This window comes from Baudoinia panamericana, assembly GCF_000338955.1.
Source record: "Baudoinia panamericana UAMH 10762 unplaced genomic scaffold BAUCOscaffold_11, whole genome shotgun sequence".
NCBI classification, from domain to species: domain Eukaryota; kingdom Fungi; phylum Ascomycota; class Dothideomycetes; order Mycosphaerellales; family Teratosphaeriaceae; genus Baudoinia; species Baudoinia panamericana.
In genome coordinates, this window is record NW_006911267.1 from 963426 (window position 1) to 991156 (window position 27731).

Below are 27731 nucleotides of genomic sequence, written 5' to 3' on the forward strand. Positions count from 1 at the left end.
TTGATGTTGATCGGAACGACCGCAAGGGTCATTGATGGTTTGGCGCTAGCGGGATGAAACGCGGGAGTGGCATTACCCCACTCGAAGCCTGAACTTTCCTCAGGCCGGCGAGCTGACCGACTTCGACCTCTAAGCCACACGAATACGGCGACCGTCACTCGAGGCCGACGGCGACAGTAAGCCGGCGTCATCCGTCACGCTCTGGGGCCTTGTCAACGCTCTACCCAGTGCTCACCCTCTTTCGATACGGAGCCACGACAGGGCAAGGCACAGTACAATCAGTCCGCGTCAAGGTGTACTTGTCACAACTGGACGTCATGCTAGGCTTGCCGCCGATGAAAGTCTAGCTCGCCTTCGTCGTGCCTACGGGCACGCCGTGTCCCGCCCGGGAAGGCTAGGTCAGGCGTCGGTAACATGGCCAGTGAAGATGGACCGCCTCCGACCTTTCTGGCTCCTCCCGCAGTGACAGCGCTACGAGAGGAGGCGGCCAAGGATGGCGGTGAACGTGGGCATATGGAGCGTACGATCAGTATGGATATACGAGAAGAGCGGGAGGAACTGAAGAAGGCGGCTGAGCAGTCAACAAACGCTATCTTGGAGCTGGCTCTTGATGGCACAGTGCGTTGGGTAAGCCCGTCTTGGCCTGATGTTGCCGGCATAACCGTGGAAGAAACCATAGGCAAACCAATAGCCGAACTGCTGGTTGAGAATTGCAACGTGTTCGGCGAATGCATAGAGGCTATGCGAAGAGATGACTCGAAGAGCCGAACGGTGCGCTTCTCCGTGAAGACTGCGCTCCCGATAGTGCGTGATGATAGCGCCTCCTTCGACGACAAGACGCCTGTCGAGCCGAAGAGCGGATTTGACCCACTACCTCAGGCGCACTCGACCTCTGAGGCTTTGCACATACAAGGCACGGAGCAGTCACAGTCAGCCGAACAGCAAGAAAAGCCACAGCCCCTACAAGCTAGACACTCGGAGTCTGGTGATGTAGTTGACCTTGAGGCTCAAGGGATCATGATTTATGATCGCACAACTGGCGAAGAAAGTCACACCATGTGGATGGTGAAGCCTGCCGTATCCCGTGAAGTCACAATCGACCTACCCGAACTACTCGTAGAGTCTCTTGGCGTTGGCGCTGAGATGCTTGCCAATTACTTGACACTATTAGCAGAAGTCGGCTCAGAGGATCCAGAACACCATCCGCCGCCGATGCCTGTCCTCTGCCGCATCTGCGAGCGCTCGATACAGCCTTGGTGGTTTGAGAAGCACACAGAGCTCTGTTCGCAGGAGCACCGCGCTGAGATGGAGGTGCAGCTGGCTCAAGAAGCACTCAATGAACAGCGTTCAGCCTTGGTCAAAGTGCTGGACGCCTTGGAAGCGCAGACACGACTTACGAGAAGCCTCTCTAACGACAGCAGCTCTCCTACTCCAGCACCCAAAGCGGAATATAAAGGCCTGCCGATTGGCCCAACTTCCACGCCATCTTCCGGACCTTCTTCTGGCCGCTCTTCACCAGCAATGCAGCCAAGCCGGTCGCGTGAGTCTTCCGCGACTGGGCTCAGCCATCACCGGGCTCGTTCATTTGCAGTTCGACGCCCGTTAGCTCGTATTGTTGAACTAGTGCTTGATCTTTGCGATACCGCGATGGAAATAAGCACGCCGTCCATTAAAGAGAACAAAGTGTATGCTTCCTACGAGCTGCGAACACAGTCACCGCAGTCTGAAGGGCGCATACAGCAAGTCTTGCAGTGGCAGTCGCCCAGCCAAGGTACTCTGGAGAACGAACAAGGCCTGGCGCTGCTCTGTGAAGAGACAGCTCAACTTGCTCGCTCCAAGGTTGAAGCTGTCTTCCGACATCGTCGTATTCTTGAGTACTCTGAGCGCATTCGGGTAGAGTTTGACATACTAGTGCACGAGTGCGTCGCCGAGGCAACACTTAAGGCGGCGCGTATCAAAGCTGGCGACATGAGCGACTCTAGCGACGAATCACCGACGTACGAGACTCCGGAAGAGCACGCCGATCCCTCTCAAGAGGAAGCAAGCCAAGAACCCCCTTTGCAAAGTACCGAAGAAATTGCGCCGGAAGAGCCAAGCATCGATGATGAGGTCAACGTGGTGCCGAAACGCTTCACTGGCAGTCCATCGGCCATGGCGATGGCTTTAAGGAGCGCCTCGGAGTTGACTCTTGACAGGCGAGCTTCCTCAACCGGCTCATCTCGGGCGAGCAGTCCTGGGGTTGGAGCAACAACGCCCAAATCCTCGGTTGGGCCACCTGAGCCTTTTGCTTCTTTTGCCCTGCACAAGCGCGGCTCCTTGGCCTTCGAGAGTGATGCTGGTGGCGACAGTGACAGCAGCATGCGATCTTCTCATCACTCCGGCGGCCACCGGCGCGCAGATTCTCCCAATGCCGAAGTCGCTCTCAGCCGGGTTGTAAGCCACAGGTCACGCGAGCGTAAGCGCCAGAGTCTCGTGTTGCCGAGTCTCATCGGTCAAGCTCGACACCCATCTCCAGGCAGGGGACAGGGTACTCCATCTTCGCCATTACGCATGGCCAAGCCCAGAATGCCAAGCAGCGCGGTGGACAGCATACCATCACCCGTCACCTCGCCCACTCTGCCAACGGAAGGATTCACCTCACCCATCATCCGAGCTCAACATCAGAGCCATCACCGTCGCCAATCCTCGAATGCACTGGCTGATGTTCTTGCACGGCCGACTTCGCCTCGCTTGAGCGGAGTGATGGGCAACTCGCAGGCTGGTGCCAGACAAACCTCCATCAAGGACTTTGAGATCATCAAACCCATCAGCAAAGGCGCATTTGGTAGCGTTTACCTTTCCAAAAAGAAGACTACGGGAGATTACTTCGCTATCAAGGTGCTGAAGAAGGCTGACATGATCGCCAAGAATCAGGTCACGAACGTCAAGGCCGAGCGGGCGATCATGATGTGGCAGGGTGAGAGTGACTTCGTAGCTAAGCTGTACTGGACCTTCTCGAGCAAAGACTATCTGTACCTGGTGATGGAGTATCTCAACGGCGGAGACTGCGCCTCCTTAATCAAAGTCCTCGGCGCTTTGCCGGAAGACTGGACGAAGAAGTACATTGGCGAAGTGGTGCTGTGCGTGCAACATCTTCACAGCCGACAAATCGTCCATCGTGACATCAAGCCCGACAACCTTCTCATCGACGCCAAAGGACATTTGAAGCTTACCGACTTCGGCCTGTCACGCATGGGTCTCATAGGTCGACAGAAGCGTGCAATCAACGCGAAGCCTGAAGATGCGCCTCCTGACTTGTTGAAAGCTGGCCCCTTCCGACGAGCGCCCTCAGTCACGTCATCTAGGTCAACGAGCTTCGACTACCATGGTCATCACTCTCCCGCACAGACGCCCGCCATGACTCCTGCATTAGCTGGTGATCTCAGTCAGCCGTCGTACTTCAGCTTGAACAGGGAGGCATCGCGCGAACCATCACGTCGCACGTCCGGCCATCGAAGTAACAGCGGTGACAGCGATGCTTTGGAGTCCATGTTTCGCAGATTCTCGATGGCTGACTCCAGGACACCCATCGAGGAAGAGACTGCAAGCGAAGAAGGTGGCGAGTCTCCAGATCCATACATACTACAGCCAGTGCCTAGTAATGTTGGCCCCCCAAAGACAGAGACGCCACCAGCGCAGAATGCAACCATGCCACCACCAATCATGTCTCTCTTCGACCCAACAGACAGCGACCGGCGTTTTGTTGGCACACCGGATTACCTTGCCCCAGAGACGATCAATGGTGCTGGGCAAGACGAAATGAGCGATTGGTGGTCCCTCGGTTGTGTCTTGTTCGAGTGCTTGTACGGCAGGCCTCCCTTCAATGCCGACACGCCGGAAGGAGTGTTCAAGAATATCCTGGCTCGCAACATACAATGGCCCTGTGATGACGAGGACGTCTACGTTTCCGAAGAGGCGAAGGACCTCATGAACAAGCTGATGTGTTCAGACCCAAAGGAGCGGCTCGGCTCGAACAAGGAAGAGAAGTATGCCGATGGTGGCGAAGAGATCAAGGCTCATCCTTGGTTCTCTGATATCAATTGGGAAACACTACGAGAGGACGAGGCGTCGTTCGTTCCGACTAACGAGAATCCCGAAGACACGGAGTACTTCGATCCTCGAGGAGCATCAATGCAGCATTTCGCTCCTGAGTTCCAGGACGAGCAGAACTCGCCGCTACAGACGCCGGGCGCGGACTATCCGGACCGCCCGCACGATGCACTGTCACGAGTTAGAAGCCAGGTCAATGCTGTCAAGCGGAATCTGATGCCGTTGCACATTCCACCCCACGTACGAGACGCACGTTCGCGGCGACTGAGCGAACCTGTGGTCAACGACGACTTTGGCAGCTTCCAGTTCAAGAACCTGCCGGTGCTCGAGAAGGCAAATAAAGATGTCATTCAGAAGCTGCGCGCTGATGCCATGCAAGCACAGGCGAAGTCTGCACTAGGTCTTGGCACTTCGTCTCCGGCGGTTGTCTCGCCGTCTCCTGCACCCTCACTCGATGCCAGTCCGATCTTACCGATGCCGCTGAAGCGCACCTTGTCGGCGAACAAGGGTCACAATAGGCCACAATCTCCCTCCATGCTGAGCCATCACAGCTCATCTCCGAGCCGAGGCTCGCAGCCTTCGTCGCCCTTGCTGGTGCATTTCAGTGCTGGACAGCGTCCCGAACGTCGCAAAGCATCGAGTGGATCATCCCATCTGTCACAGCAGACGAGCAACACCTCGCTACAGCCCGGCAACTTCTTCGAGCAAGTCCCACGATTTACGGCGAAGAGTCAATCAGCTGCTCCGTCTCCGGTTAGAAGTGCGAAGAACGGGTCAATGCAGCTGCACTTCAACGGGGAGACGGGAGGCAAGCAGCAACGAGCAACGAGCGTCTCCTCGTCTTCGCCACGGCAGAGGTCTCACACGGTTGGTTCTCAAGAAGGCGACCTTGTGCCCGAGTTGGTGCCGGCGCACCACAAGAGGCGAAGCGGCGTATTCGACGTCTCGCCTTTTTCCTCGGATAATGAGGAGTCACGGCAAAAGCCACTGCGCTTCCAGCGGAACCGGCAGAGTTCGAACCGCATGTCGCAGGTTAATCTCACGGATGGTCCAATGTTCCGCACACTCGACGTACTTGTCTGCGAAGACCACCCTGTCTCTCGCTTGGTGATGGAACGGTTACTCGAGAAGCTGCGATGCCGCACTATCATCGCGAACAACGGTGCGGAGGCTGTGCGGTATGCGACGAGTACCGTCAAATTTGACATCATAATGATGGAGTACAAGCTGCCGCAAGTCAACGGTGTTGATGTGGCGCGGATGATACGCGAGACAAAGAACGCCAACTCCAACACGCCCATCGTGGCCGTGACCGGCTATCTGAAGGAGCTCGGCGTAACGCACAACTTCAATGCTCTTATCGAGAAGCCACCCACCAAGGAGAAGCTGGAGAACGTGATGAGTAGTCTTTGTCAATGGAAGCCAGCTCCTGAAGGATGGAAGCCTACGCCGCCGATGCCGGTACCGGCCGCAGTCAGACAAGACTCGATCCCCATCAGCACTACTGACGATAGCCCGACTACCACATCGTCCTTGAGCGGCTTCACTTCGAACACGAACACTGGTCGCGAATGGTCCATCAGCTCCATCGACGGCGCAGAGAGTCATGCTGGCAGCATTGGCAGCATGGGCAGTATTCCGCTCATCGTGAGTCGGCAGCCAACACTGGACGAGGACTATGAACGCAACTTTGGCAGCTCATTGGCTGGTGGTTTGGGTATTACGCAGAAACCGCTGGTCGCTAGTCCCGAGCCGGATGTGTCGAAGCAACTATCTCGCCCCTTTCCGCAGCTCCTGCACGAGTCATCAGCGCCTGCTCGACTCGACACTCCGCCGTCGCCCGTCCTCCGTAGGCAGCCATCTGCGGAAGCTGTAGAGGCTAAGCGGCGTTCTTTGGAGAAGGTACGACACGAGTCCGCAGCCGAGTCCGGCGACGACGAGGACGAAGAGCTAGGCCAGGTCAACGTCTCGCGGCAACGCTCACCCAAGCGCGGGACTGCGAAACGCGCGTCGAAGCTAGGGACGGAAATGCTACGCACGAACAGCCAAGGTAGCGTCATCTCTGTCGACGACGTCGTCGCCGTGCAAAGCGCCGCCCGAGCTTCTGCGGCCGAAACGCCGACAACGCACGCCATTGCCGAAGACCCTGCCGCTGAAGTTGAGGCTATGGGTCACCTCACGCCGCCGGAAATCTTCACGCCTTCTCAGGCTGGAGATCAGACGAAGGAGGTCATGATGGAAATCACCACGCCCATGACCGAGATTCAGCCGGATTTGGAGGCTACGCCGAGACCGCACCATACGCACGAGCCCGACCCGGATCCCACGCCGAGGGCATCGACTTCGCCTACGCACCACGACTGAGCACTGCGGGCACGGTCTTCTTTGCATATATCTCCTCTGTATTATCAAGCGCGAACTGTTTTCATATGTCAGCAATACAGCGGTTTTCGATGCCATTATGCAAATTTTTATTTCGTTATTGGCGAAGCATTTGAGCATGGTGTTGGTGGAGTTTGGCTTTGAGCATATACGGCCGGGAGTGCTATCTGGGTGTGCAGTACAGGGATCATGTTTGCGCACTGGCGTTGGCAGCCAGCGGTCGGGCAGAGGCTTCGAAAGATGGCCGGCTTCGCTGCCCTGGGTGGTTCTAGGCCGAATTGTGCTTGGCCGTCAGGGAGCTTAAACGGTAGACAGGAAGGCGCTACTGTATTTAGCCTTGAGCGATAGCTGTATGACACAGGCCTGTGTGATCATATTCGGTCTTGTGATACCGATCCATATCCCCCGTGCATCTGCGCTTCTGCGATAAACTGTGGAATGCTACGGAGCAATGACCGGCCGTTTCCGGTCAGCATCCGCTATCAACATGAATAACTCCATTGAACGCCTCGCTAAGTTTCATCAATGCAAGCAATCCGCGCATCTTGGTAGGCTTGAAGAGCGCTTCGCCGCATTTTGCCGAAATCTTCGTAGCGGCAAAGTCGGCGTCGCGTGTGCCACCCAACGATGCGGTTATGAGAAGTCGCGCAGTTTCGAAATCTCATCCAGTGCGCGCTGCAGCTCGTCATCATCCAGCTTGCCCTCGAGCGACGGGATCAGGGTCTTCGCCTCTTCAGCCGTGTCGCAGCAAAGTGTAGCTACAACCACCAGCACACACCGTCAGCACAACCATCTATATCCCAGTCATCATTCCTCGCGCTCTCACTCCCATGAGTACTCACCCAACTGCGCCCTCTCAAAGTTCGTCACACCTTCCCCCTTTCCCCTCCCCAAAAGCGCACTGCTAATAGCATCCACCTGCGTCACTGTCTTACTATCCTTGAACCGCGCAAAACTCTCCACATACTCGCGCGTCTTGAGGTAGACGTCGTTGTTCTGCGTCGCGGGACGAGTGTTTCCGCCGCCGCTTTTCTCCGCGAGTCGCGTGAGCAGTTCGTTGCATTCGGCTACGCTGAGGCAAGGGGTGTTGTCGAACTCGCCGAGTTTGAGGAAGGAGGTTGCTTCTTCGTCGCCGGAGGGGAGGGGACGGCGGCGGGAGAGGGGTATGGGGCGGTGGGGTTGGGTTGTTGGGGGCCCGGCCATGATCTGGGTAGTGGGAGAGTGGTGTGGGAGGGGGGAATAGAGATGGTCGCGTGATGTATCGCAAAATGAGGCTCTTGAGGTGGGTCGCTTGCACGCAGGAACGGGTTTGTCAAAAGTTAATGTTAGCGCTAAGGCTTCATTGAATGTTGCTGTTGCGGGAAGGTGTGATGGCGACTCCGTCAATCAATGATCCAATCATTTTTGTTGGACCGCTTCGCTCCAGTATCCAGCAACGGGAGCCAATTTGATTGATTCCACGATTATTCAATGGAAGAATGGGTGTCTATTTCTCGTTGGTAGGGCTGGGTGATGCCTTAGGCACTAGGTTTGGTATGCCTCGACGTTAAGCTACGCTTGATCGGGAGGTGCTTGTATGGAGAAGGGGAGGAGAGGACAGCTCGCGCGACACAAGACGGCCACCGCACACAAGGTACGCAGCGCTGAGGCAAGTCCTGGACTCATTGCACTGCAACGTGGGTTGCATGAACCAACATTCATCTGGAACACACGCCCATTGCGCAGAGCCTCATCCTCGCGCCTCCGCACGCTCCTTCGCGTCTTTGCCGCCAGTCATTAACATTTGCAGCGCGATACCAACACAGTTACGCAGCATCTGCTGGCACTATCTCCGAGCAGTACAAGGTGGAGTGACGCGGAGCCGTCACGCTGCACTTGGATTCTGGTAGGCGCTATTTATATGCTCGGGGCTGCATTGGCGCGTTTCAGGTTCGACGACACAGGGTACAGTGACAGTCGTTAAGGTTGGCGAGAAGCAGAGGGTGGAGTGGACTGTGGATGCCGACGGTACAACGTTACTGTAGTAAATGCGCTCGCGGCATAGGGAACTGTAAAGGAGAGAGTTCGGCGGAAGGGTAGTGAGAGTCAACAACCATGGCGGTCGGGGACGACCGACCGCCGGGTGCATACGAAAACGACCACACCTCAACCCGTAATACTGCACCCATGGCGAATGGACAGACGGACCTCGCCCTTCGCCCACCGCCCGCTTCGGAAACCACATCGCCCACCGACGCTCTGGCAGACCCACGTGACCGGCAACGAGGGCTTGGATCCGGACGAAGACCCAGCGGACAGCAGAGAATATGTGGCAAATGCCAAAGGCATCTGACCGGGCAGTTCGTGCGCGCGCTGGGCGACACGTACCACCTGGAGTGCTTCACGTGCCATGTACGTACAGTCCAACCTCATGCACTGCCGCCGGCTTACTGTTCGCTTATACTGATCTCTCGCGTAGGACTGCGACAAGATCGTCGCTTCCAAGTTCTTTCCCGTCCCTGATCAGCCTCCTAACCAGTACCCTCTCTGCGAAACAGACTACTTCAGGCGACTTGATCTCCTTTGCTATGCTTGCGGAGGCGCGCTCCGTGGCTCCTACATCACAGCACTCGACCGGAAATACCACATAGAGCACTTCACCTGCTCCATCTGCCCTACCGTCTTTGGCGCGCAGGACAGCTACTACGAGCACGAAGGCAACGTCTACTGCCACTACCATTACTCCACCATGTTCGCGCAGAAGTGCAATGGCTGTCAGACCGCCATTCTCAAGCAGTTCGTTGAGATCTTCCGGAACGGTGTCAATCAACACTGGCACCCTGAGTGCTACATGATCCACAAGTACTGGAATGTCCGACTGCATGCGCCACCTCAGAACGGAACAATGGGAGAAGAGGGAGATGTGGAGCGACAACGGCAGCTCGATATCGCTGTACCGCAAAAGGATGCCAGCGAAGAGATGCGCCGGAACGTGAAGAACGAGGAGGAAGCGGTGGAGGCGAAGGTGCACTGGATCTGGCAGACGCTATCCACGTTTGAGGAGAGGAGCGCGCAGTGCATCTCCGATATGCTCTTACACGTAAGCAACGGCGCGTACATGCACGGCGTCGTTGCGGCGAAGAAATTTATTACGCATGTCGACCTCTTGTTCGGTGCAGCGGACGACCTGGACCGTCGGTTGCAAACCCGACCAAACAAGACCGTTGAGAAGGGGGTGCGGACATTCGAGACGATCGTACATCCTGGCCTAAGTTACAGCCGGGAGGCGAAGCTATTGTGCAAGAAGGTTGTGGCCTTTTTCCAGCTGCTGGCTGAAAGCCAAGATACTGGCGTCCGCAGATTGGGTGTCACTCAGGGACTACTGAGTCTTGTTACAGGTCTGGCTCACTATCTGAAGCTAATGATTCGGATATGCCTTTCCGGCGCGCTGAAGCTGGAGCGAGAGACTGGCAGTGCGGAAGGCTTGGAGCTCTTTCTCGAGGACATCAGCAAGCTTGACGAGCGACTGGAAGTCGAAAGCCATCGTGATTCGCGAGCAGATGCCGATGCGTACGTCGACCGCAGCGCAGACACATGCGCGGTGTGTGACAAGGCAGTGGAAGACAAGTGCTTCCGACGAGATAACAAAGTCCTGCACACGCAATGTCTGGTGTGCTGGAAATGCCAACGCGACTTCAGCGACGACTGCGGTGAGGCACGCTGGAGTGACCGGGAGCAGAGAGTCTTCTGTGACATCCACTCACCCACCGATGCACGACAGGGAGGCTTCTACCCAGTGACGCGGTTAAAGCAATATGTACACCTCCTCCGCGTCGCACACGCAAGACTCCTAGCCACCCTACGAACCAGTGGCGCGTTACCTCACACCAGTGACGACCCGAATCTTACGGGCTATGACTCCCGAGAAGGCGTCATGCAGGGTACCGACGCCGAACCGCCTTTACTGCGGTCGAGTACGCGGTCAAGGTCCTATGCGGGGCGCACGCCCAGCACCCGTGAAACCAAAGAGAGTAGTTATGAAGACACGATGGGCGATATTCGCCGTCTGCGAAGCACGAGGATGGATAAGCATCTCTCCAACGCCGGCCGCCATGCACGGAAGTCACGTATCATTGATGGGCCGGAGGCGATGAGGCCTGGGTCTGCGGATGGCAACGAGGATAGCAATCGAAGACGCACGGGCACGTTTCATATTATCGAAGATCGAGATGCGAATGGCGAGTACACGCCTCAGTTGACGTTCGGGAAGCAGGATACCATGACATTGGATGACATTCCACGGATAGTGCAAGCGCAGCAGACGCGGGAGCAACGACCGAATGCTTCCAAGTACGCACGACAACCTATGATACCGCAGGAGCCGAAGCCGAAGTTGATAAACGGACATACGCGTGACTTCTCGGACCAAGACACGAACAACAACTCTATCAATAGATCTGCCGAGCGGGCAGCGGGAACGAAGCGCTACTTCTCTGAGCTCACGGCGCTGGAGTACTTCATCGTACGGCATGTCGCAGTACTAAGTATGGAGCCATTACTGGAAGGACACTTCAACCAGGAGGAACTCCTCGATCTCATCGAGACGAAGCGCACGACGTTCTGGAGTAAGTTCGGCAAAGCATTCCAGCCCAAAGAAAAGAAGCCCAAGGGGAACAAGACGGCCATCTTCGGTGTGCCCCTGGAGCAGCTCCTCGAACGCGATTACGAGGAGAGTACCGACGGTGTAGGGCCGGGGAGTCTGAAGGTGCCGAGTCTGGTCCAAGAAGCGGTCAGTGCAATGAAGACGATGGATATGAGCGTTGAAGGAGTCTTTCGCAAGAACGGAAACATCAAGCGTCTGAACGATGTCAAGGATGAGATCGACGGCAAGGGGGCGGTTGAGGTGGATCTGACCAAGGAGAACCCGGTCCAGGTCGCCGCTCTGCTCAAAAAATTCCTGCGCGAACTCCCCGACCCGCTGCTAACGTACAAACTGCATAAACTCTGGATCACATCGCAACGTATCGATGATCCGGAGAAGAGGCGACGGGTGCTACACCTGACTTGCTGTCTGCTGCCGAAGGCGCATAGGGATACGATGGAAGTGCTCTTCACATTTCTCAACTGGGTTAGCTCGTTCAGCCACGTGGACGAGGAGAGCGGGAGTAAGATGGATATCCATAACCTCGCCACGGTTATTACGCCGAATGTGCTGCACATGGGCGGGAAAGGGGAGGTGCCTCTGGGCGCGACGGCGGGGAAGGAGGCGGTGGATGAGAGCTTCTTGGCGATTGAGGCGGTGTGTAGTTTGATTGAGTGTAATGAGAGTATGTGTGAGGTGAGTCTGAACGCCCGATCTGCCCACGAGGATATCCGGTGGAGTGATTTTGCTGACTGCGGTGTGATTGTGGTTAGGTCCCCGAGGATCTCGCCCTCATCATAAACGACTCTTCCCTCTTCAGCAACAACGCCGAGATCACGACCAAAGAGATCCTAAAGCGCTACGGCGACCGCGCCACCGCCCCTTTACCTGTTCAACGGGCCCGCACCGATCCGTTGGCCGACCCTACCTCGCCAGGAGGTGCGAGATCGTCGCCCACGCCTACGCCAAGGGCTACGAGAGTCGATACCGATCCCAATGTGCCGAATGCCTGGTCGCATGAGACGAGTGTGCGGCATGTAGGGAGTGAGTCTTCTGCAATTGGAGGCGGTGGGGGTGGGTATGGCGGACAAAGCCCTCCAAGCCTGCCGTATGCGAATCCGAGAGATAGTTCAGAGAGTCATGGGAGCCCTAATAGGGCTAGTATGCGCGCGGGGGTGCATGATAAGCAGCGTGCTCCTACTGGGATGGCGTGAGCGGGTGCGGGTTCTGGAGTTGAGGTTGGAGTTGACCCGCGCTTGGCTTAGCTTCACCGGCCTTGGTGAAATCTTGACTTGCAGGAACTGGAGTCTACGACGACGCATTTTCGCGTTTCATGGATGAGGATCTGCGCATGGTAGCGGTGTTTGTAATTGAGCAGGCGAAGAATGAGAGGAGGCGTGGCCTTGGGTACTCTTCTGATGATTGATGCGCCGTCAAGAAACCGCAGCTCGCATATATGAGATACTTAGCCCTGACGAGGAGCGTGATGCTCCAGCGAACGAAGCTGCCGAGCCATATCTCAAGTTTTGCACGTGATATGAGACCCAGTGTGGTCCGTGCTGCGTAAACTTGGCTGTGAACCTCAGATCTCGCTACCGTCCTATTAATCACTCCAATATCATCGTAGGGCGAATAGTTGCTTGTCTTCCAGCAGCATGCGTTGTAGGGTACGCCGCATGTGCATGAACAATCCGTCAATGTCCAAGCTTTGGGCTGGCAGCATACGAGTCGGTTGCAGCGACGTCTCACGACAGCTCACGGCCGCTCTGTATGCGGTTCGGCGTACTATAAGAGGGGTGCAGCTTTCACAAACGCGTGACCATGGTTCGGAAAGTTCCATTGCTCCAACTTTCTAATTGGCACCGGTTGCTCGGGACATTCTTCACGTGGAAGAGGATGCGTAAAACACGCCCCGCACGATCCTGACTCCTCTTCGAGCTTGTACGACAAAGCCGAGTGCTTAAGTATGCCGGATGCTTGAGTATGCCGCGTCCGTTTGACCTGAGCGCTCGCGAGGTAGGTATCGCAGAAAGCGTGTAACGATGAAGGCTTTCAGTATTTCTATTACTTTTCTTCCGGTTCTTGCCTCCAGGGTGCTTGCCCAAGCAACCCAGCCTATTCCCAGTCCCAATGGCAGCGCACCTACTGCTGACTTGGGCTATGTGAAGTATCAAGGCTACACGAACAGCACGATTGGCATCAACTACTTCCGTGGCATACCGTGCGTCTAGCTAGGCTGGCTGACCCTTTCACAGACCGCCAGCTGACAATATATAGCTACGCTGCTCCGCCGCTGGGACCGCTCCGATGGCAAAAGCCTCGCGCGGTTGAGTCCAACAACGCGTACGACACCAGCAGAGTCTATAATGCCACACAAATCGCTCCGGCATGCTACCCATCCTCGCCGTACTCAACCTACAGCGATCCCACTGTGGGCTTTTCGGGGAATCCAGCGGGCTTCTCCGAAGACTGCTTGATCCTGGACGTGCTCGTCCCAACGCATCCAGTATCTTCCCGTCTCCCAGTACTGCTCATGATCCATGGGGGAGGCTACACCTTAGGTAACGCGCAGTCCGTACCAGGAGACGGTTTGGTAAACGCCGCGAATGGCAGCATCATCTATGTGAGCATTCAATACCGGCTCGGTCTCTTCGGCTTCTTAGGGGGCAGCCAGATTGCGCAAAACGGAGCTCTTAATGCTGGACTGTTGGACCAGCGAGCTGCGATAGAGTGGGTGCAGCGAAATATCCACGCATTCGGTGGCGACCCAGGCAGAGTCACTATCTACGGAGGCAGCGCTGGAGGAGGCAGTGTTACGTACCAGCTAATTGCCGGTGGCGCATACGATCAGCCTCCGTTCAGTGCAGCGATCCCCGAGTACCCATGGTAGGTATACGCTAACGGCGTACTTATACCAGCCGAGACGATGCACTGATCTCACTCGGTAGGTGGCAGCCTTTGCTGAACCAGTCGGAGCAGGACTTGCAATTCAACACTGCGCTGAGACTCTCGAACTGCTCATCGGTATCGTGCTTGCGGTCTCTCTCATCAGCTACCCTGGCTACGCTTAACCAAGCGGTTGAGAACGCTTCGTACCCAACGGCCGGCGATGCGTTCGGTGTCTACTACTTTGGACCTGTTGTTGATGGCAAAGTGAGCTTCGTCGCCTTCGGTGAGAGAGGGAAATCTGCTGATAGGGTTTAGTTCGTTCGCGAGTTGCCTGACGTGGCCTTCAAGCGTGGGCATTTCTACGACGTACCTCTTCTCGTTGACCACGACGCGTAAGGCGTGGACAGCTTCGTTCAATGTCTGAAAGCACTTACTGACAACCAAATTAGATACGAAGGCTACGCCTTTAGCAACATTTCGCAGACTACGCAAGTCGCCGAGACTGCGGATGCCCAGCTACTGTTTCCCTTTGCCGGTCCCGCATTCTTCTCACGGCTATATCAGCTATACCCAGCGTCTACGTACAATTCGACGTTGTTCCAACGACAGGCATGGTTTGGGGACTTCATAATCAACTGCCCGACATACTACATGGCAACGAACGCCGTAGACCGCAACAGCAATAGCTCCGCCGTCTTCAAGCTTATTTTCGCAGCGGGCAACGAGCTTCACGCAGCCACTTCAGCCTTCCTCCTGAGCAATGTTATTGGCTTCCCTGCAGCAAATAATCAAACGCTTGCAACGATCATGGCTTCGTACTGGATCTCCTTCACCGTGACCCATGATCCAAACCCGTTGAGAGCGGCAAACGCGCCATTCTGGCCGAGCTATATGAGCATGGGCGCTGGTAATGTCTCAAACGGACAGTCAGTCGGCTTCGATACGCTATCCATTACTTACACTACGATCTCGCCCGAGACGGACCCGGATGCTTCCGCTCAGTGCGACTTCTTCGGGAACCATGGGTGGGTCTCCTTTGAACGACGTGATACGAGATGCTTACTGACTGGCTTCTGCAGATATCAAGTACAGAATTAGGCTCCCAAGGGTGCTTCAGAGAGTTGTTGGTAGGGGGTGGGGAGGGGGTGGGGGGTAAAGCTGACTACCAGATAGCCTGTTCGCTCGGAAAGAGTGCCTCAGACGTGGATCGCTACGATCTGAACGGATATGGTGTTGTCGCACGTCCATGAAAGCAGCAGCGCAGGCCATTGGTCCCCATCAATCTTCAGTACCCAGAAGTGCTACCGGCCGACAGTTTGCAATCCAAGTGCAGCTGCTAATGATAGCACTGCCCGGCGAAGGGCTTGATCACGCGAGCCCGCAGGTTCGCGTAGGCTACGTGGTTTGACTGGCTGCAAGCTTGTAACGTTTGTGGTTTGCGTGCATTCCTCCATCTCTGCCTCATCACAACACAATCTCATTCTTGCGCACGTCATGCTTCTTGTGCACGCTTTCTCAACAGAGCCTTTCGCGCGTCTAACTTTCATCATCTACTCAACAGCATACATCGCAGCGAAGCGTGTCTACGTTACACTTCCAAGTACAAGACAGCACTAATTCCGGCATGTTCGCCAAAGCATTGCTCGCAGGCGCCTTTGCCGCACTTGCAGCTGCGCAGTCGACTGTACTCACCTTTACATACGGTGAGTGTTGGATCGAGTCCGGTGATTGTGCCACAGCGAGCGAATCTAACGTGCAATATCAGTCCCAAATCCTATGACAGACGGCCAGCCGCAAGCCTTGACTTATACGACCAACGATTCGTTTACGGTCAGCAAGCTTTACGCCGCCTTGTCGGGTTCGCGCTGACAGCAGAGGCAGCCTGTGACCATCCTCCTTCGTCAGGGCTTGCCCAGAAACCTGGAGACAATCATGACTTTGACCACCACGGCCACTGGCGGGCAATTGTAAGTTGAATGCGCAGTCCGATGTTGAGGCATGGTTTAACTATGCCTACAGTATCTGGACTCCGCCGACTTCGCTGCCTGATGGAAGCGATTATGCGCTTGAGATCATGCAAGTGAATGAAGTGAATTACTTCGGTCCGTTCGTCATCCAGGGTGCCGATCCGAACATAACTGCGTATGGGGCTGCCCCGGTGTCCGCCAGCACTTCCACCGCTATGGCGAGCAGCACCCTTATGTATGGCGGCGACAACAGCACAACCTCGACGACGGTCCCGAACAATTCAAGCACTTGGGGGTCGATGAGTGGCACCAGCACCGTGCTACCTCGCAACACAACCATGAGCATGGCTACCTTGACTACTCCGAGCGCTTCGACTACTGCTTTCATTCCCTCTACGGACACGGCCAGCTCGACGATCGCGACCAGCACAGCCTCGAGCTCTACTTCTGCGCCTCCGTCAATGACAACAACGAACAGCGCATCCGGTCTGCATTTGGTCGGTGTTGTTTCGCTTCTACTTGGTGTCGCTGGTGTGGCGTTTTGCCTGTAACAGACAGTGACGGTCCTATCACAAGATTGCGCTCGAGGCGTTGTTATAGGCTATACCTTAGTCTCGCTCTTGTTGTTGAATTCCCTTCGCACAGCATAAGGATCCGGAAATGCATGTCTTTCTCATCAAAGTCTCCTTCACGTGCATCGATCCCTCTGTTGCCACAAGGGTCTTAAGGTGATGTTCATCATCGGTGAAGACCACCGGTTAACGGTTTGTCTGCATGACCGGTGTCCCTTACTGTTTTTACGTTAGCCCATTCGGATAGCGTGCCTATAGCGCGCCGCGGAGAACCTTGTGATCCTCCTCATCTGCATTTGCCCGTTGCGTTCTGCACCATGTGAACCCGCTCACGTACATTCCCGTCAACAGACCGGGAAGAAGCCACTGTACATTGTGAGACGGATCGGGCAGGCCGAGAGTGCGCAACCTTGCCGCCGTGAGGGTCTTCTAGATCCCGGTAAGCACCGGTCGAAGCCGCATTGTCAATAAGCAGCAGATACTAGCGCGCCCCTTGAACTTTATATGCTCCCCTCTCTGCCTATTGAGTGGATTTGCCATCTAGTGCACGCCATAGCTAAGCTTCGCCCTCGGTATAGGGGCGGCACGGCGTACGCATATATTGCTTGGTCCTGCCGCACGGTAGGTTGTAGTCTCGGCCGCCTTGACGCTTCTTCCAGCAGTCTCCATCTTCCTTCCACTACAACTATATTTGTATTCTCGGGAAAGATGAAGTTCGTGCACTCATTGTTGTTGGCGCTAAGCAGCGCAGCTTCTCTTGTCTCGGCCCAAAGCAACCCTTTCAAGGTCCCACCAGGGAATTACGTGGCGACTGCGGGACAGCCGCTAAACTTGACATGGACGCCTACCACGCAAGGCACGGTCACCTTGGTGTTGAGGAGTGGTAGCAGCGCAAACTTGTTCGCTGGCACCGTCATCGCATGTACGCAGTGGTCCGCCAACTAGAGTGGAAGAACAGCACTGACAAGCCGTAGCGAGCATCCCAAACAGCGGCACCTACATCTGGACCCCTGCCACCATGCTCACGCGCGGCTCCGACTACACCATCGAAATCGTTGACGATGCAGACCCATCGCAGACGAACTACACGCCATACTTCGTCTTGAACAGTGACAATACGGTGGCATACAGCACCTCGGAGGTGACACTCGGCGCGTCATCCGTACCAGCCTCGTCAGGCTCTCGCGCCGCTAGCTCTGGCAGCGTCGTTGCCAGCTCGACCGCAGCTGCATCTGCGTCTGCCGCTCGGTCGAGTGGTTCTTCTGGCGCAGCAGCAGCAGCAGCATCTTCCACACTCGCTTCATCAGGCGCTGCAGCTACCACCTCAGGCGCAAGCGCTTCGGCCAGTCGTGCTGCAAGCTCCGGTGCTTCGGCGGCTGGTGCCTCGGGCTCAGGAGCTTCTGCAGCAGCTTCTACGACAGGCTCTGCGACGACTTCGGGCGCCGGATTCGCAACGTCTACTCGCGCGTCAAGCTCCGCCACCGCGGCTGCTCAGTCGACTGCTGGTGCTCCGAGGGCGACGGTGCTCGCTGGTATGGTCGGAATGGCGGCACTCGGTGCGCTGGCGGTCTTCTAAGCCAACAATATTATTGGCAAAGTGATTCATTCTGCATAGCGTTTGGATTAGTCGGTATCTCGTCGTCCTCTCACAAATCGTCTTCGTGAATTAGCAACTCATGCGGTACTCCAGGCGCATGATCGTGACCCGACGCCGAACATGCGAAAGTCGCCGCCTCATGTCTCTAAACGGATCACTTGATTTCCGATTCCACAAACTGTTACAGTCGACATAACAATAAGATCGGAACTACCAAGGCTCTTTCAACTTCCGTCGCGTGGCATAACGCATGAACAATTCATCTCAACGAAGAGTTGGTGAGATGTGCACATACGATTAGCGAGATTGTTCGCAAGACAGATTATCGACCGAATCGCATCTCCGCCTTAGCATAGCGATAGAGAGCGCGTAAGAACACGCTGTAACCGACGCCGGCATTGTTGTCTTGCACGCCATAGATCTCCGTAAGTCGGACTTGCCACGGTGGATATCCATCCAACCTTACTCCCTCGCCAAATACGACGAGTAAGTCCGGCTCGCCCATGACGCTTTCGCTGATTTCGGCATCGATCAGCTCCTGGCTGATGTCCGAGGGCGCAAGCTTGCGGTCCTGCGCCATTGATGCTAACGTCCGGGTGAGATCGACGAGCGTCTGACGTCCATCAGCAGCATCGATCAGGAGTACGGTCAGATGAGGATGTTGAGCCGCTACCATGTCGCCATGTACAGCAGGCTCTGGCGAATGCGGTGGGCTGTAAGTGGCCAGGTGTGGCGCCCGCAGAGAAAGCGTAGGTTTCAAGGGCGAGTTGCCATAGTAAGACGTCAGTGTCTTCGATATGCGGCGATGCAGACTTGGCAAAGACGACTTGAGGATGCCTAAGAAATTCATCAACGTGGCATATAGCGTAGCAGAGAGACTGTCATAATACCGGTCCGCTCATAGATCGAGAGCATGGGCACGCCCGCACATGCACTCCATGCTGCGACCTCACACGCATCCACAATCAACGCCTCAAGCCGGTCCCTCTTCCCGCCTTCTGGTGGAAGCTCCAATATGACGCTCAGATGTTGTGGGACCTTGCTCAACCGTCTTACATCTCGCTTGATCAATTCTGGCGTCCTGAAATGATAATGCAGGATTGCCAACAGTCTCCCCACGATCGCATGATAGACCTGTCGAAAGCGGATGTAGATGCTGAAGATGGCGTGTAGGAGCGTAAAAAGAGTGTAGTGGAGAAGGTGTAAGAGAGCCGGGCGTATCCGTGGCTGGTGTTGGAGGTGTCTCGGTCGGCTGCTGGGCGGTCGATTATCGCCCTTCTCTTGCTTCGCAGGTCTCGGTGGTAGGTATGGCTTGAGCAACTGCTCGCGCTCGCTGACACTGAGCGGATTCCCTCTGTGATCGAGGTCTGTGTGGAAAGCATTGGTCTGGCGTAGACCGGGCATCATAAATGCAAGGCGGATTACGTCCAGAGGATGTAAGCTCGCTGGCTACAATAACGTGGGATATTCCGTCGTAGATTCATTAGCGAACCGTCATCGTGGCCAGGAGATCTTACCGCGCGACAGGATGAGAAAATGCATGCCGGCCAACAATGTCAAACGTTCAGAGCTCGGCAGTGACTGGCATTCGCGGCTCGGGCCACGGAGTCAGTGCGTGCCTTCCGCATTTGTCCGGCATGTCAAGTCTTACTACAGAGCTAGCGCGAAGGGAAGTTCACGTAATGTGGACAATGTACCTACATGCCAAAATTCCAAGGCTACGCATTGGTATGCAAGAGTAAGCCGCTGATGTTTCCTAGCGTGACAACAGACATTGCAGTGGATATGGCTCGATACCTGCTGTATCAACAAAGGTAGTGCTAAGGTGATCAGTACGACACTCAACTGATGTTTGAGTGGTACCGTCAAGTAACAGTATGCTACGCCTACATGTACGACGTCGTGGCTCACGGCCATGACGCGGCAGGATCGACGATATTTGCAAGCACTGCGAACGAGTTTAAAAGCAGCCCTTCGAAATGGTTCTCTCGTGACTGGCTGAGGTTCTCGAGTGCTACGACTGCGTCTGAACATATGTAGGAAAGCGACATCAGCTCGTAAGGCCACTACAAGACGTCACTGGGATCGATTTAGCCTACCTAACCGGCGTGAGGGACTCCCGAAACGCAAAGACTGCGACGAAGATGTCCTTGATGGTTGGACGCGGGCGCGGGCTAGTGGAACACTTGGTCTACAGCCTTTTTGGGCTGTTCGATGTCAACATGTCTTGACAGTATGGCGATGGCAGGAAAGCTTTCATAAGACCAGAGGTGGAGATAGTACGTAAGAATGAATGAGTCGCTGTATGCTTGGACCGCTCCTTCCAAAGGTCTACACGCACCGGCGCCTCTGCACGGAATCGCTTGGGATTCGGATGAATTGGGCTTGCTGGGCCCCATGTTAGACTGCTCGTAGACTGCAAAGATATCGGTACTACAGAGCAGCTCGTAGAAACCAGAGCACCTCCAGGGTTCCAAGTCACTCAACAGGGCTTGCAATCCCCTCTACCGTACGATAAAATCAAGAGTAAGGCATTCACATACATGCCTTTCGTTAGCATGGTCAAGTCGAGGCGCATGCAATACACGAATCGTAATATCTTCACGGTGAGAGGCTGGAAGCAAGCAGAGCCGAAGGACAGGGGAAAAGCTGTGTAGTCGTACATGGTCAAGGTTGGTCCTCGCGGTGATGGCAGCTGGAAAAGGGTCCAATATAGTGAGCTGACTCTTACGAGTGGAGATGTTGAGAGAGCTTCTCGTCATCCAAGAAGGGCATATCTCGGGGCATGGTTCGATAGACGGTTGTCCGGCAATCTGAGATTGACTCATAACTGGGAGAAGTGTCGTCACTCGCACTCTAGCTGTTCTACTTTTGACGAAATTGGCAGGCCTCTATCGCGCGCCTCCCCCGCATCTACCACAATCTCTACGCCATTCACCACAGCTCGAACCGCCCGTGGCTTGGAATGTCGGTCTGCGGCTTGCATGTCGATGTATTGCAACACTGTGGACTTGGTCTCTTGCCATGCCTCCCCATCTAGACGGTACAGCGATCGGGCCAAGTGTGCATTGTACCACGACTTTTGCTGCACTGTCCTCGAGGCCGCAAGTGCTGTAAGTAGTCTACACAGCGTGTCAGTCGCCTACTTCAGGTATCTCCGAGTATGACTCACATCCGCGTGTGGGCCTTGCTGTGTTCTTCCCACGCATGCTCCGGGCATTGGCGAATGGCTAGGAAGAGACCGTCAAGCAAGCCTTCTAGTCGTATCCGTGGTTGCGCTATAAAGCTGGTGAAGGCCAGATGCAACGCAGCTGCCAGTTTACATACACCCGCTGCATCGCTTTCGCCGGCAGCAGCCAGAATAGCTGCGTCACTCTCAAGATCATCGTAGTACTGTTGTACCATATCGTCAAAGCTTGCGGGAGCTGCTGTGGCTTCTTCGGATGAAATGGTAGAATAAACCTCCGTATCTGCTTCTATTTCCGTGAGATCCTGTAAGTCCAGGAACAAGTTGGCAACCTCCTCGAAAGCAGCACTGTCAAGCGTTGAGTTGATATCAGGTCCAGTCGGAAGTTCGGCTGTGTCCGTAGGCGAGGTATATACTAGTCTCTTGCTGAAGTATACAGCATGGCATATATCAAGTCTACGGTGCGGTCAGTTCTGTGTGTATGGACACCACAGCATCTTTGCTCACATCTCCAAAAGCATCGCTAAGCGTCGTGGCCGTATCTGTTTAATTCCACCACGCAGCTCTATGATCTGTGCTATGCCGAGTAAGTGTAACATAGATTCAGTTGAGCCCCGCGAGATCTGCTTTGGCAAGGTTAGAATCTATCACAGCTTGGCCCACATATAGTGTCAGGGCCAAATACCACGCACCTCATAGCTCGCCAGACTTCCCAAAGCGCTTGTTGTATCGTCGTCTAATCCGCTGACATGGTCTGCAAGACGTTGGTTGACAAGCATCAGGACGTTCGTCTTGAGCAACCTGGCGTCGAAGTCCATGGGCTGCATGTTGATAGCCTCAAGATGCCCTTGCGCCATCAAGCACGAGCCCAGCAGTAGCATCCGGCTTGTAGCGTCCTGACTTATGCCGGGGGTTCGAAATGGTCGTGGGATGGTGCTGCTACCGAGCAGCCACTCATAGTATTGCTCGCAAACAGTAAGTACAACTGACAGCCGCCGTCCCCTCTCGGTTCGTTGAGTTCCTGATGTCTCTGCCCTTGCTTCGCGAGCAGAACGAGGCACCTCAATCGAGAAGGTGCCGAAGGTGCCGTACTGAGGTGCAATGTCGGCCGGGCTTAACCGCTATCAGCACTGTACGACCCAACAACGACGGGGCGCGATCAAGCAGCAAAGTGCCTTGCAACTCCTTCGTCGCAAAGTACTCTTCCCTCGATCGCGACAACCTGTGGTGTGAGACACTCACCGTATTCTCGCCTGAGCTGTTGCCGTCGTTGGATTCCTTCCAGGCCGCTGCTGGCGGTTTTGATCACGGGTGGGCGCCGTACAAACGGATACTCGCCGCCCTGGAGAAGTGCGTCCTTCCGCTAACTGGCGACGGCGGAAGTCTCTCATAACCTGACTTCTGATTGCTCGTCTCGCCGTCTCGTTTGGATTCGGGTTGTCCGTCGACATATTGATGAAAGAGAACGACATGATGAGAACCCGAATCTCAAGTCGTGAGACTCCAGGTGAACGACTCTTGACGATGCAAGTGCGTTGATATTTGCGTGTATTAATTTCCCAGTATGTCGACAAAAGATCGGAAAGAGAAAGTCCGGGCTTGACAACGCACTCACCGCCGAAATCTACGGAATGTGTGAAGCCAACAATGATAGTATGAACTGCACCAGTGGAACTGAAGCTGATCGACACCCAAATTTTGCAGAATCCGCAGCCAAGGCGCAGACAAACTGTCTACCCATGTATGGATTTAGAACAGTGCCATTCATAACCTACAGTCAGCCAGCTGGCTGAACCGGGCCTACTGTGCCCCACACCCGAACAACATGATACCGAGATCATTATTAGAGCGGAGCGTAGAACAACCGGCATAGGTCGAGGTGGTTGCGTTGTCCGACTGCGCATCTTGACGGGATGGAGGCTGAGTTCCCAGTATCTGAACGAGGGCTGGTCGCGCAATCGAGTGGGCAACCCTGCCGCTGCTCAGTGGGTTCTACAGACCTCCAGAACGAAGATGGTGGATGTGTCGGTGCCGACGAAGAGGGATAGTGGGTCCAATAGTCCTATTCGAGTGATGGCTTCCACCAATGAAGGGATGGACTCCCCCGGTTCTCAACAATTGAGGTCCTGGCTACCGAGGGTTTGAGTGCGGTGCAGTGCAGAGTGCAAGCCGCGGCTGAGCTGATGAAATGCTTCATTCAATGCTGAACTGCCTGCAGTGAGGCGCGTCTCGAATCATACCTTGAAGCGGCTGGCCCGCTCACAGGCAAGAGGCTCAAACGTAGAACGAACACTCACGACAACGGCCAGTACTAAGGATCGCCACGGTAGCAACTTCGCCGTGACAATCTACGGCGGTGAACACTCTCGAAGCATCGGGACAAGGAAGCCTCCGAGACCGTCTCGGTAGTTGTGTAGCGACTAGGGGCTGCCGACCCGTTCCCATTGGCCATCTTGTAGGTGCTGAAAATGCCTATCGTATGACAGCCACGTGAACTCGCGTGGTACCAACACGACTGCGATGGAGGGTCGGAGGACTCTGCAGTGTGCGGTGTAAGCACGAGGGGTGCGGTCACGAACGGGGCGAAGCTTCGGCAAAGAATGATTCCATAGGGTTGCGCTTTGACCGCGGTTGGCTGCACGGTCATGGTCAACCACACTAGGACGGAACTATAATCCTTCCCCAGGGGTGTCCCTTAGGGTTGAAGGCTCTACAAGCAGACTATGCCCTAAGATCATCATAAAGTACCGTCACGATCCCGTGGGCTCGGACATTAGCTTGACTCCGGACCGTGTCCTTGTTAAGCTGCTACCACTTGGTGACAATTAAGTGCACAACCGCCTTATCGAGTGAGAGAGCTAGGCGGTAAGTCTTATTGATTAATGACCCTCCCGGAAACAGCATCTTGATCCCTTGTTATGCTGGACTGCTTGGTATACCTAGAAGACCTACGCATAACGCCAGAAAGGCCGGCGTGACGCCTACGCCACCGTTGAAACCGTCAGACATTGCTCGTGTGCTCGTATGAAATTCGACCAGCTAAACCTGCACCGCACTCCTTGCCAAGCTCCTCTTCAGACCCAAACTCGTCCGACTCGCCTCCCGCGCACAACTCCGAATCTGCTCGTCCCCTGCAAACCCACCCGTCTCCACGCGCCCGGCTTCCTTGCCAAGACTGTAGCCCGCACTGAAGCTGAGCGCGCTCAGAAACACAACGACTCCAGCAGAGACAACCCATGTCAGTAGCGTAGGCGTGATATAGAGATCTTCGCTCGAAGCCGAGCGTCGTGCCTTCTTCAATGCTCGCCGCTCACGGCTCGAACTTCGGCCGCCGGCGCCTGCCTTGCGTTTGTGCTCTTTCAGCTGCTCGGAAGATGCTGACGTTGAAGTGGACGTGCGACGGATTGTGGGCTGGAATGTCGGCTCTTGAAATGGTGGTGATGCTACTGGGACTGCTGACTCTGGCACTAGACGGAACGAAATCGGCTCCACGCGGTTGCTGCGCACCTGGGTGGCAGTCGTTGCTGTCTGTGGCTGCTTTGTGTCGGCCTTGGACAGGCCTCGCGCGGCAGCTGCGCACGATAGGAGAGTAGACAAGCTTGCCCGTAGAGCCTCGTCATGCTGTGCTGCCGCATTGTAGGATGGTGACAGTATGTTCTGAGGCAGATGACTCTGACGCTCCTGCTGCGCGAAAGCAGGCTGTCTTGGTGTCGGTCGCAATGACTGTCGCTGGGCTGGGAAGTATGAGCCTGGCACGGGCGCACTAGCGTGCCTCATCTGCTCGCTGGTGGGCGGATGGGAGAAAGCGTTCGGTTGGGGAGTGAAGCAGGTGTCGTTGTTGACGGGGCAGTTGATCGCCGTCCGGTTCTCGTCATCATCGTCATCGGTCTGAGGCGCACTCGCAGGGCTGAAGCTTGCAGGAAGCGAAAGCCCACGAATATGTGGACCTTCGCCAGAGGACGTCATGACCCTGTCCGACTCACTCTCGCTCTCCTCGTACTCCTCTTGGCTGCTTGTGCTGCCAGCGCTAAGCGGAGGATGCGAGATATGAAGGTGTGAAGGAGCGCCAGGCCGGATTGTCCGGCGGCGCTTCGCCCTAGTATCGTGTTGCACCCGTAGACCAGCGGTTTGTATCTCATCGTTGATCGAAGATAAACTCGACGACGACGGTTGCGATGAGATCTCGACCCAGGAGTCTAAATCGTCGAAGTCAGTATAGTCGTTGTAATGGCTATAGTACCAGGGCATCGCGGCACCGTATACGAAACGTGCAGATACAAGCGGTTCCCCTCAACCACGCAAGGCGAAGTGCAATGTCTATCACAGGTATCAGGAACCACATGACTCACCATCGGAGCGTGTGCGTCTATCGAATGACGCCGAGCGTGATGCCATATCCGTGGGCGCGTGACCCTGTGGTTGTCGCCTGGACATTTGCTCGCTTGAGCGCGAGGGATGTTGATTCTGATGCTGCATCTTCGCAACGTCTGGGACTCCCCAGTACGGTATCCGCGATTACCTGCGTCCTTAGTGGTGCAAGCAAGACAACTCTTTCTGAGGCCAGCCAGATGTCCGATAAGCCGCTCAGTGAGGCCTCCAACTCGAGTAGTGTGACCGGCGCAGATAGTCGACAACGTGCGCGCGGACAGTGACTTCCAAGATAATGGCCACCTGCGCCTAACGATATCATGAGAAACGAACAGTACAAGTAAGCAGGTCCGGGTGTTCCTTTGGGCTTTGTTTGTCGGCGTAATCAAGCGGGATGGCGGGGCTGAGGATTGGGTGCTTGCGATATCGCAGCTACAAAGCCAAGTCCGTTGCTCGTACAGCCACTAACGCGGCTGCGAGTACCAAGAGGTGATGGTGGGAGTGCAGGTTGGATTGCGGTCGAGATAGCCGGCTTTGGTGACGAAAGCAGGGCGACCTTGCGTGCGGCTAAATCGAGGTCGTTGGGTCATGCAGCTAACTCGAATGCAGCCAGTGCGCCTGGACCAAGTTACAGCGGGGTGACACGTGAGTAGTGATGGTTTGGTGAAGAGCAAGCAAGTACATGTAACCCATCGCAGTATAGACAGTATGATATGAAGGAAACATGTGTGTGTACAACCCTTCCACGCCGGCGCCGTTGCAATGCTCCTACTGCCCTTTCAAGAAACAATAATACCCTAAGGCAAGCGAGTGTTGTAGCCGATAGCATCTTGCGCAAAACACCGCATCCGCGCAACGAGCCCAGCAGACGCCCGCAAAGTACCAGCACTTCCACTCATACATACCTTTGACTTGCGCGTGAGCTTCGCCGCTTTTGTTCCCATCGCACTCTCTCCTTTATCGCCCACGAGGGTCTGCCAACCGTCTCGCGAAGCACGCTTCGTACACTTGGTCTTGTTTCGATCATTCTCCAGGTTGTCGTGCTTCGCGATCTCGCTCGAAGACTCGCCAACCTAGAAGCTGGTCTTTTTGCCACTGAAGTCGCCGAAGCCACCACGGTTGGTAGACCCACCGCCCCTGCCACGTCCGCGACCACCGAAGCCGCCACGACCGCCACCGCGTCCGCCACGGTCATTGAAGCCACCGCGGCCACCGCGGCCACCGCCACGTCCACCGCCGAAACCACCACGGCCACCAGGAGAGTCGTTGGCTGGCTTGGGAGTACTGTAGTCAAGCCTGATAGAGCGACCAGCGATCTCGGCGCCCTGGAGAGCCTCAAAGGCCACCTTGGCATCATCGATCGAAAACATCTCAACGTAGCCGAAACCCTTCAGTGCGCCGGTGTCGCGATCGGTCGGGAGACGGACGGCCTTGATGCTGCCGTACTCGCTGAAGACTTCCGTGACCATGTCCTCATTGGCGTCGAAGCTAACGTTACCAACGAACAAGGTCGAGCTTGGCTCCTTTGGCACGTCGCCGAACTTACCCGCACGGTCGGAGGAGCGCTGCTGTGGCGTGCGCTGGTTGTTCTGGCTGCGGCCTTCGGTGAAATCAAGGCGGACATTACGACCGTCGATCTCGCCACCTTGCTTGCCTTCAACAGCCTTGATGGCACCATCCACACTCTTGAACTCGACAAAGCCGAAGCCCTTGCTCTTTCCAGTCTCCCTGTCGGTCATGATACGAGTGCTTGCAAGCTCACCGAACTCTTCGAACTCACGCATCAGCCACTCCTCGTCGACATTCCAGCTCAGGCCGCCGACGAAGAGCGTGGAAGTTGGCTCCTTCCACTCGCCGTTGACATTAACCTTGCTGCGCTTCTGACCCTGCTCAGCATCACCATCAGCCTCAGCCTTGCGCTTAGTGCCAGTCTTGGCAGCCGGCGTGGCGACTGGCTTCTGGACCTCCTCTTCGTCCTCCTCATCCGAGTCGTCCTCGTCGTCATCGTCATCCGAGTCGTCATCATCCTTGGCATGGTCAGCATTGAGCTCACAGGTAC

General features: G+C 55.6%; 11 protein-coding genes across 11 annotated transcripts; 5 read left to right on the forward strand and 6 right to left on the reverse strand.

The window, feature by feature from the left end:
• Positions 1 to 303: 303 nt before the first annotated feature.
• Positions 304 to 6688, forward strand: BAUCODRAFT_246511 (uncharacterized protein). Its single transcript, XM_007681486.1, has one exon. It carries the CDS (start codon positions 415 to 417, stop codon positions 6451 to 6453), a length of 6039 nt encoding a protein of 2012 aa, XP_007679676.1. The 5' UTR covers positions 304 to 414; the 3' UTR covers positions 6454 to 6688.
• Positions 6689 to 7104: 416 nt separating this feature from the next.
• Positions 7105 to 7674, reverse strand: BAUCODRAFT_125443 (uncharacterized protein; the record flags this gene model as incomplete). Its single annotated transcript, XM_007681487.1, has 2 exons — positions 7105 to 7229; positions 7314 to 7674. 2 exons carry the CDS (start codon positions 7672 to 7674, stop codon positions 7105 to 7107), a joined length of 486 nt encoding a protein of 161 aa, XP_007679677.1.
• An 891-nt stretch (positions 7675 to 8565) lies between these two features.
• On the forward strand, positions 8566 to 12306 carry BAUCODRAFT_26850 (uncharacterized protein; the record flags this gene model as incomplete). Its single annotated transcript, XM_007680968.1, has 3 exons — positions 8566 to 8862; positions 8930 to 11788; positions 11866 to 12306. The coding sequence occupies 3 exons, from the start codon at positions 8566 to 8568 to the stop codon at positions 12304 to 12306; spliced, it is 3597 nt and encodes a 1198-aa protein (XP_007679158.1).
• A 754-nt stretch (positions 12307 to 13060) lies between these two features.
• Positions 13061 to 15469, forward strand: BAUCODRAFT_142062 (uncharacterized protein). The gene is made up of 6 exons (XM_007681488.1): positions 13061 to 13303; positions 13354 to 13978; positions 14041 to 14245; positions 14297 to 14373; positions 14431 to 15006; positions 15061 to 15469. Exons 1-6 carry the CDS (start codon positions 13135 to 13137, stop codon positions 15077 to 15079), a joined length of 1671 nt encoding a protein of 556 aa, XP_007679678.1. The 5' UTR covers positions 13061 to 13134; the 3' UTR covers positions 15080 to 15469.
• Positions 15470 to 15605: 136 nt separating this feature from the next.
• Positions 15606 to 16499, forward strand: BAUCODRAFT_150900 (uncharacterized protein; the record flags this gene model as incomplete). The annotated part of the gene is made up of 4 exons (XM_007681489.1): positions 15606 to 15684; positions 15747 to 15811; positions 15863 to 15948; positions 16001 to 16499. The coding sequence occupies 4 exons, from the start codon at positions 15606 to 15608 to the stop codon at positions 16497 to 16499; spliced, it is 729 nt and encodes a 242-aa protein (XP_007679679.1).
• Positions 16500 to 16913: 414 nt separating this feature from the next.
• Positions 16914 to 17578, forward strand: BAUCODRAFT_37282 (uncharacterized protein). Its single transcript, XM_007681092.1, has one exon. It carries the CDS (start codon positions 17229 to 17231, stop codon positions 17463 to 17465), a length of 237 nt encoding a protein of 78 aa, XP_007679282.1. The 5' UTR covers positions 16914 to 17228; the 3' UTR covers positions 17466 to 17578.
• Positions 17579 to 18064: 486 nt separating this feature from the next.
• BAUCODRAFT_159268 (uncharacterized protein) lies at positions 18065 to 19676 on the reverse strand. Its single transcript, XM_007681490.1, has 3 exons — positions 19008 to 19676; positions 18211 to 18954; positions 18065 to 18150 (listed from the first exon to the last, which is right to left on the reverse strand). Exons 1-2 carry the CDS (start codon positions 19522 to 19524, stop codon positions 18440 to 18442), a joined length of 1032 nt encoding a protein of 343 aa, XP_007679680.1. The 5' UTR covers positions 19525 to 19676; the 3' UTR covers positions 18065 to 18150; positions 18211 to 18439.
• Positions 19646 to 20404, reverse strand: BAUCODRAFT_568497 (uncharacterized protein). The gene has a single exon (XM_007681491.1). It carries the CDS (start codon positions 20149 to 20151, stop codon positions 19768 to 19770), a length of 384 nt encoding a protein of 127 aa, XP_007679681.1. The 5' UTR covers positions 20152 to 20404; the 3' UTR covers positions 19646 to 19767.
• A 558-nt stretch (positions 20405 to 20962) lies between these two features.
• Positions 20963 to 22131, reverse strand: BAUCODRAFT_150903 (uncharacterized protein; the record flags this gene model as incomplete). Its single annotated transcript, XM_007681492.1, has 4 exons — positions 20963 to 21239; positions 21290 to 21760; positions 21812 to 21927; positions 21997 to 22131. The coding sequence occupies 4 exons, from the start codon at positions 22129 to 22131 to the stop codon at positions 20963 to 20965; spliced, it is 999 nt and encodes a 332-aa protein (XP_007679682.1).
• A 2212-nt stretch (positions 22132 to 24343) lies between these two features.
• Positions 24344 to 25699, reverse strand: BAUCODRAFT_150904 (uncharacterized protein; the record flags this gene model as incomplete). Its single annotated transcript, XM_007681493.1, has 2 exons — positions 24344 to 25500; positions 25654 to 25699. 2 exons carry the CDS (start codon positions 25697 to 25699, stop codon positions 24344 to 24346), a joined length of 1203 nt encoding a protein of 400 aa, XP_007679683.1.
• A 1046-nt stretch (positions 25700 to 26745) lies between these two features.
• On the reverse strand, positions 26746 to 27507 carry BAUCODRAFT_76311 (uncharacterized protein; the record flags this gene model as incomplete). The annotated part of the gene is made up of 1 exon (XM_007681206.1): positions 26746 to 27507. A coding segment is annotated over one exon (762 nt), but the record flags the coding sequence as incomplete, so codon positions are not given.
• Between the last annotated feature and the right edge of the window lie 224 nt (positions 27508 to 27731).

Coding starts and splice junctions, on each gene's coding strand:
- BAUCODRAFT_568497 (XM_007681491.1), bottom strand. CDS start 20,151: ATGTTCAGACGCAGTCGTAGCACTCGAGAACCTCAGCCAGTCACGAGA.
- BAUCODRAFT_142062 (XM_007681488.1), top strand. CDS start 13,135: ATGAAGGCTTTCAGTATTTCTATTACTTTTCTTCCGGTTCTTGCCTCC. Junction 13,304..13,353: donor GATTGGCATCAACTACTTCC/GTGGCATACCGT, acceptor TCACAGACCGCC/AGCTGACAATATATAGCTAC. Junction 13,979..14,040: donor GCGATCCCCGAGTACCCATG/GTAGGTATACGC, acceptor CTCACTCGGTAG/GTGGCAGCCTTTGCTGAACC.
- BAUCODRAFT_159268 (XM_007681490.1), bottom strand. CDS start 19,524: ATGATGCCCGGTCTACGCCAGACCAATGCTTTCCACACAGACCTCGAT. Junction 18,955..19,007: donor CTCGATCTATGAGCGGACCG/GTATTATGACAG, acceptor TGAATTTCTTAG/GCATCCTCAAGTCGTCTTTG.
- BAUCODRAFT_246511 (XM_007681486.1), top strand. CDS start 415: ATGGCCAGTGAAGATGGACCGCCTCCGACCTTTCTGGCTCCTCCCGCA.
- BAUCODRAFT_37282 (XM_007681092.1), top strand. CDS start 17,229: ATGAAGTTCGTGCACTCATTGTTGTTGGCGCTAAGCAGCGCAGCTTCT.